The 8,021-nt window shown below is 43.8% G+C and overlaps 1 protein-coding gene and 1 long non-coding RNA gene across 3 annotated transcripts in view; both read left to right on the top strand.

The window, feature by feature from the left end:
• Nucleotides 1-3,583: 3,583 nt before the first annotated feature.
• On the top strand, nt 3,584-5,288 carry LOC123973597. The gene is made up of 3 exons (XR_006825647.1): nt 3,584-3,708; nt 5,060-5,157; nt 5,251-5,288. It is a non-coding gene; the product is annotated as an uncharacterized LOC123973597 (long non-coding RNA).
• A 1,003-nt stretch (nt 5,289-6,291) lies between these two features.
• LOC123973587 (NACHT, LRR and PYD domains-containing protein 1b allele 3-like) overlaps nt 6,292-8,021 on the top strand; it is a 2,614-nt gene continuing 884 nt past the window's right edge. The window contains exons 1-2 of one of the 2 annotated variants that reach the window (XM_046053763.1): nt 6,292-7,789; nt 7,996-8,007. In XM_046053763.1, the coding sequence (XP_045909719.1) occupies nt 6,378-7,789; nt 7,996-8,007 (1,424 nt within the window). In that variant the 5' untranslated portion in view covers nt 6,292-6,377. Of the gene's footprint in view, nt 8,008-8,021 lie in introns of both variants that reach the window. The other variant, XR_006825646.1, reaches the window with a different exon arrangement.

The following is an 8,021-nucleotide window of genomic DNA, read 5'->3' as shown; positions in this document are numbered from 1 at the left end:
ACAAGGCATTGAACCTTTGATGCCATTCCCCACTTAGACATGAGCACACTTTTCGCCTCCATTATATGCTGGGCTGTGTGGGACTGGTGGAACTTGGTGACTTCATCTTTGCTTCTTGGGTTACGTAATGGCAAGTAACTCCAAGGTACCCATCCATATGAATGGATGACCACATATCAGCTGTAAGACTGACAAAATCAGCCTTCTGTAGGTCAGGCTTGGCTTGCTCCTTGGCAGTGTTGAGCTTCTCACAGACCATTTCCTTCAGTGCCTTCCTAGAGGGGAGGATGTAGTTGGGGTCCATCTTTCTGACGAAGGCCCTGAAGCCTTCATCCTCCAACAATAGTGAAGGGCTATAGATCCTTCACCACCAAATTCACCAAAGCCTCATCCAGCTCTCTCTGTCTGTCTTTAAAAAGAACATAAACCTACTGTTTGATAAAACTATTGAAACTGAGCAAATCTAGCTTGAAATAGAGCCTAGTGCTTTAGATTATTAGGCCAAATATTTAGCTACACTGGTCATAAAAAGAGTCCACGCTTCTTACTGATGTCCACGTTCGCATTTATTCTTCTCTGAAGTATCATGGAACACCGTGAAAACTAGAAGATAAACAAAACTGTTTCAAGCACAAGGCACCCCAAAACAACGTTTATATACTCTGTCTCTTATTTCTTATACAGACCGATACAATGAGTCTCACATTTTCCTGTAAACAACATTAAACAGTGCTTAATAATTAACTCAATAATTAGTACCGTGTTCGCCTTGTAGACCAGCTGTAGAATAACAGATGGGAGCTTAAAAGTTCGCTGTCCTCACCCGCCACTCTCTCTTCTCTCTGGCGCTACTCTCAATACTTCCGGGTAACAGTCATGTGACTAGCAATAAAACCTTTCTCTTCTTCATAAATTTAACAAGAGCAATGTAAACACAGCTTTAAGTCACACTTTTACTCAGAATTACTTTAAACAAGTAAACACATATTATAATTGCATTACGAAATGACTTTATCGTCGTAAAGATCACAAAAGAGCGACTTCCTATCCAATTCTATAATATGTATTACATAAAACACTAACAACTATCGGGCCGTTACTGTTTGTTGCTTAGATGAACAGGTAGCCTTTAAAACATTTTGATTCAATACAAGTCCCGTTTAGCCACCAGTTGTAGCCTATTGTATTATTCAAATATTTAAAATCTTGTTGTCGTTGTGATTTGGACATTATATTGTAGAAGCATTACCAGGTCAACATTTTTAAAACTGAGGCATTTGTCAGTGAGATTTTAACACATCTGAATTATCTTTCAAACAATGCATACATTGTTTAGATGGCCCAGCAGCAGCAGGCCTGTGTACAGGGGGAATGTTGCCACCCTCTGCACCCTCTAAAATGGTAGGATGAATACACCTCAAATGGCGTATCATGGAGGATGTATGGTTTCAGTATGCAAGGTCCATCCATCCATCGTCAACTGCTTATCCTGTGTACAGGGTCGCGGGGGGCTGGAGCCTTTCCCAGCTGGCATCGGGCGAAAGGCGGGGTACACCCTGGACAGGTCGCCAGTCCATCGCAGGGCCACACATAGACAGACAACCACTCACACCTAAGGACAATTTTAGGGTCACCAATTAACCTAGCCTGCATGTCTTTGGATGGTGGGAGGAAGCACCGGAGAGAACCCACGCAGACATCATGCAAATTCCGCACAGAAAGGCCGGGGCAACTGGGGTTTGAATCCACGACCTTCTTGCTGTGACCTTGCCCACTGCACCACCGTGCCGCCCGCAGTGGGCAAGGTGCATATCACAAATCATACACCTCACTTTATTTGGGATTTCCAAATGGAAATGTTCCCACACCAGAGAACGGGATCTCTTATGTGTAATCTACACTTATCTATCTACACACCTATCTAGTGCTAGCTATCTGTCTCTATCACCATCTCACTACATGTCACTAAATTATCCTAGATATCACTATTAATATGTTACTCTATCTGTCTCTCAATAGCCTATCAATTATTATTAATCATACTAATATCTGCTGAACTATCTCTGAAATCGCACTGTCAATCACTGTGTATGTCGCTATCTCTCAATCTTTCTCCTCTCACAAAAACCCACGAAGTTGGGATGTGTTTGCTTGACTTTTAAGCATTCTGGGAGTTTCAAACATTGTGAATCATTGTGAAGCGGCAGGTGCGCCACCTGTCGAAACAGGGGTGAAACGCTCCGAAGCCTCGCTTCACCACTGTCACGTGACATTGACGTTTTGAACCACGCTTTGGAGCAGTGTTTCAAAACGTCGGGATCTCGACACAGCGTCGACACGTCAGAATCAAGCGTCCCATTTCCTACTATTTACACAACTCAATATTTTTGTTTAGGTTATAATTAATTATGTACTGTTTTCTATTTGAATCTACTCATATTAAATGGATAACTATTAAGGGTCTCATTTAATTAAAATTTACTCAAAACCAAACATTGTGAAATTTAATTAATAATATTGTTTGTAATCTGTTGCCTCATTTTTATTGAGTAGATATGTTGTATCTTTTCTTGCAGTGTATTTATGGTTGTAATGCTAATATCACATCCCTACACTAATTGGTTATCATTTTCCGTGAGTTCATCTTATAAAATGCAGGTCTGACTTTTTAAACTCTTAGTAAGGGACGTGCTATATAAAACCCCAGCAAGCATGACATTTGTTCCAGGGCTTGGAAGCTTCTGTCCTTTTCTTTACATAAAAACTAATCCAATTTAAAAGAGATCGAAATTTTTAGTGTAAAACTCTTTGTGAAGGAGACGGGGGTTGGGGACTTGGGAAGCTGGAGGGAGCATGGGCAAATGGCTTTGTTTTTTTAAAAGAGGTAATGAATAAAAATAGTGTTTTTTTTTCAAAATTAAAAATATAATTTCCTTAAAGTGAAATCATGTGGATGCTGTCTGTGCATGTTTTGGAGGATGGTGTAGAGGGGGTGTCTCGGTGGCCCACTGTGCTTTATGGATTAACTGTTTCATTGCTGGGTTGTGAATTCTCTCTGGATGCATTTCTCTGTGATGATGGTGTTTGTATTGAGGGAGTCTGTATGCCATTATTTTCGATCTGTAGTTTGTTCAGCTGATGGCGTGATGCTGTAGTCCAATCTGATGCTGCATATTTAAAGATTGACATGACAGATGACTGAAAACCCTGACATGGTGACTTGTGTTCTCTGAGTACTTTTAGGTGATTGAGCCTTTGATTGCCTTCTTTTGTTATTGATGTGGGTGGTGCATGTCATGTTTCTTTGGAAAATGTTTCCTAAGAACTGGCTTAGGTGAGTTCTTATTCATGACCATCTGCCAGTAGTTATTTCAGCCCAAATGGGATGGCCCACACAGGCTTGCCGTTTTCTCTGCACACATGCAGTTAAATAGCTTGAATGCCTGTAAAACTCAAAGGGGAAGTCAGCTATGCAAGAAGTGGCACTATTAACCCCCTAAATTCCAGCCCGTTCACACCAAAGCCCGTAGTTGGCTGTGATATGTGGCATTTAAGAGTCCAATCAAACAACAGTGATGGGAATATATTCGCGCAGAAGTCCGCCTGCGTCCTCCGACTAAGTTCAAATCCACGAGGGATACGGCTGAGCCTAAAACACAAAGACAACACAGCGACCCAGAGAGGCTCAGACATAAGCTACTGTCCTTGGTAAGCGGATAACGCTGATGCAGACTAAACCATACACAACTCAATGCCCAGACACTCACACGACTGCCTTTGGAAATCAAGGAATCAAAAATCCCTTCTTCTTTTTGAAAAGTGGCTGCAAAGTGTTATATTGCCTATAACTGCATATTTATGCTGACTCCGTAGAAGCAGTGCAGCTTCGACGAGCTCCGTGAACGTGTCATACTCGGAGTTATGTGAGGAAGGAAGACTGGATTTGGTCGGAGACTTTGGACATAATGAAAACAGATTGCCCAGTTTTATTGTAGGCTACTTTGACAACATGCGTGCAGAAAGCAGAACTATAACCCTGACTGACTGATTACAAAAGAGAGATTGGGCTAAGTGGGAAAGTACGGGTAACCCCCCCCCCGCGCGCCATCGGAGTACCATATTTGTTATTGTTGTTGAGGACATAATTTTTTCCATCCATGGTAATATATTTTTACCACCATTTAGTACATATTTTCCAGGAAGGACATGATGGTCAATTAGAAAATGTAGTTGCGGTTATAAATTACTGTCATAGATGCAGATATTGGACTTAAAGTCCAGATCAGCATGAAGGAGAAATGGCCCTCTTTACCTCTATAGCTTGTTTGTAACCTGTATGTGCGTGCATGTGAAGGTTTCACTCAGTTTATGGAGGATAATAGGGCTTATTTAGAGCAGTTCTGGCTCTGGGAAGAAGATATTTTCGAAGGTCTGTATAAACTTGTGTCCAAACGGGCTGAGGCAGATTACCTTCTAAAACTTCACTGGTTCAAATCTGAATAGATTTTTATTATGTAAGCTTGAAAGTCAGAGGTGTCTCTCTGGAGCAACTAGGGGTTAAGTGTCTTGCTCAGGAATCAAACTATAGTCTCCCACACTAAAGGCATGTGTCTTATCCACTGCACCATTGCCACCCCAGAATGGTGAACATCATTCAGCATGACTGCTTTGGCTGAGGGTCAGTGATGGTCTGGGGAGACAAATCCTTCGCACAGGGGTCAGTACCGGGATGAAAACTGCTGTTAGGTACCGGGATGAAAATCCTCAGAGCCGTTGTCGTACCTTACACTGGTGGACTTTGCCCTGGGTTCCTCCTGGTGCCAGACAATGCCCAAACATTATACAATGTACAAAAAAGATTTTGAACTTACAACTATTTTGTTCATTGAAATTAGATGTGTAATTTAAGTGTTGCCTTAAATAATTTGAGCAGTGTAGTACCAAAATAATGACACACACACATCTTACAGTTATGTTATGAGGATCATTGCACAATTGTGTTTTAATACAGCACTATACTTTAAAAGGATTTGAATTTCCATTCTCTGCATTATTTCAGGGTCGTGGGCCAGGTCAAATACAAGATGGAACAAAGAAAGAGAAAAGCTCCATCTCCCTTCTCTGCTGGTTCTGATGCAGGAAGTTGTGAAATGACAGGTGACTCACCACAGGAGGAAAAGGTAGAAAGTTGTGCTTCAAAGAATTCTTGTAAAGAGACTGATGCCCCCCTTTATTGTATTCCTGCTGCAGCATGTACAAAGTCATGGACCACAGAGCCACAAAGCAAGCCCTTAGATCTTTCTGTTGCTGGCCCTCGATGTGCTGAAAACACCAGTGAGGTTCGTAAGAGAGCTACAGGTGTTGTGCCGATGCAGCCAGATAGTGAGCCTGAAGAAGAACCCTGTGGACTAGGAATCAGGTCACATGAAATTGCAGCTTTGCTTACCGGGTGCTCTTCTCATTTCCCGCCCCCACTAAGTCTAATGAGCTCTACAGAGAACGAGACTTTTACAGGAGCTGAAAGTTTATCTGGGGATATCTGTGCGATGTTAGAATTGCCTGGGAAGTTATTACGTGATATCCCTGTTGTTACACTCCCAGAAACAGGACTGATAAAAAACTCCTCTGCAGCAGATTCTATGCCGGGAGTCAGTCAGGATAATACCAGGGAAATAATACCACATGCAACCGCTGGTCCTTCCAGCCTTCAGCTCTCTAACAACGATGATGAAGATTCAGACACAGACAGAGTTGTATTTTATAGTAGAAAACAACAATGTGATGAGTCGTCTGGTAGCACAGATTCTTTCACATTTATGCATACACCTATAGAAATTTACAGCGAATTGGAAAATGAGTATGAAGATGCTCATTTTCTTCGTCTTGCATCCCAAGCATCAGAACAGATTTTGCAGCTTCCAAACAATAAAGACACAGATGATAGTGGCCCCAGATTTAGTAACTCCAGTTTTACTGTACGTCCACAAAACAGACCTTCAGTCATCAAGAAAAACAAGTTGGGAGATGACAGTGTTGTTCTGGAGGAAATGGCATCCTCCTCAGATCCTGTTCAGAGTGAAAGAAGCTCCAGCTGTTCGCCTCTTTTTCTCAGTGTTCCCTCACTGAGTCAAACAACCTCTGCAAAGACCTTCACCCAATCACAGAGCTTACCTGACATGCTGTTCAAACCCAGCTGTGATGAGTATGACACAGGTAGTTTTAAGAAGACAGGTGACGCACAACAGACGGAGAAGGAAGAGTTGAATGTAGGCAGAATTGATCTATCGGGATTCACACGGCGTCTAAGAAGTCAAACTTCCACCTCAGAAAAACAGACTGCAGATGAAAAGTTTTCAGAGGAGGGTGTTAGGCGTCACATGCAAGTCAATCGTGGCCGCCGTTCACTTCGTAAATATTCCTCAGCTTCTGCCTCTCACTCCTGGAGTCTTCATGATGATGACAGCAGGCGTGAATCTAGGAAAGTTACTACACCCCTGCTTTCTCCTCCTCCTCTTCCTCTCCCCCTAACACACAGGACACAAGCTCAAAGGTCATCTGACATGTTAACAAACAGCTATGAGGAGTCTAAAGCTTTTCACACCTCTGCAGCAGCTGCTATGCCGGGAGTCAATCAAGATAATACCAGCGAATTAGAACATCAGTATGGAGAAGCTCTTCCATCACTACTATCACACTATATTCGAAAGAGAAAATACACAGAAGATTGTGGCCCCAGATTTAGTAACTCTAGTTTTACTGTATATCCACAAAACAGACCTTCAGTCTGTCAGTCATCTGTTCCAGCTGTGAACTGCTCAGTCACAAACACCCAGCCGACTCATCCTCCCCTCCAAACCTCCTCCAGCTGTTTGCGTCGTTCTCACAGCGTTCCCTCACTGAGTCTAACAACCTCCGCAAAGAACAAGACCTTCACCCGATCAAAGAGCTTACCTGACATGCTGTTCAAACCCAGCTGTGAGGAGTTCACCCCTGATATCACTGTTGATGAAAACGATGAAACCTACAGGTTCCAGTGCTCCTGCCCAGGCCTGTACCAGTGCAGTGTGACAGGCCTGCTGTTCCACATGGAGGGAGAAGGGGACGTGGTTTACAGGATCGTCCCCTGGAACAGGAGGCTACTGGCCCGACACCACAAGCAGCCTGCAGGACCCCTGTTTGACATCAAATGTCTGCAGCAGTCTGTGTGTCGGCTTCATCTCCCACACTGTGAGATCCGCTCCACAGGTGGAGGTGAGTTCTTGTCAGTCGCTCATGTGAACGACGAGGGCATCGAGTTTATCGGCCCTCAGAAGATCACAGAAACTCACGTCGTTATAAACATCACAGGGTTTTCTGGTTTCGGTAATGTCAAGGATGAAGACTCGCCGGCTGACCCGGTCCGAGCGCTGGTTCTGCTGTTCTACAGGCCCCCGGCTGATCCCGACGCTGAATCCCTCCTCAACGTGTTGCTGCTACCGAGGAACGTGGTGCTCCGGGATGTGCTGCGCACCAGGAAGAAATTAGTTGGAGATGAGAGCTACATAGAGACGTCCCCACACTGTAAACTGCAGCCAAAGCAGGAATACACACTGTCCACTTGTCCTGCAGAGGACTCAGTTCTAGTTCAACCAACAGAAGCAGAGTTTGACTGCGACAACTACGACAACTACTTCCCATCATTCCAGGTGATTTTAGAAACAATGAGGAAACACGTGAAGCTGTTTCTGAGAGACACCAACAGCTCCCACAGTGTCTGGGAAAGACGAGTTTGCCTCACTGGAGTAAAAAGGTCCTGTGGGCCGAGCGCTCTGAATCTCTCTTCAGATAAGAGGCTGTTGGACATACGGAGCAGCTTCATCGAGGGGATATCAGGACCGGTTCTCACAAGTCTGCTGGACAAACTGTTTGAGAAAACGGTGATAGCTGAAGCTGAGAGGGAGTCAGCGGACGAGATGCAGAACAGAAGAGACAAAGCTCGTTTTGTTATCGACTCAGTGAGGAAGAAAGGTGAAGCTGCTAGT

The sequence above is a fragment of the Micropterus dolomieu genome, linkage group LG01 (assembly GCF_021292245.1).
Source record: "Micropterus dolomieu isolate WLL.071019.BEF.003 ecotype Adirondacks linkage group LG01, ASM2129224v1, whole genome shotgun sequence".
NCBI lineage: Eukaryota > Metazoa > Chordata > Actinopteri > Centrarchiformes > Centrarchidae > Micropterus > Micropterus dolomieu.
The sequence above is the reverse complement of the archived record's forward strand: the minus strand, read 5'-3'. Positions and strand labels throughout refer to the sequence as shown.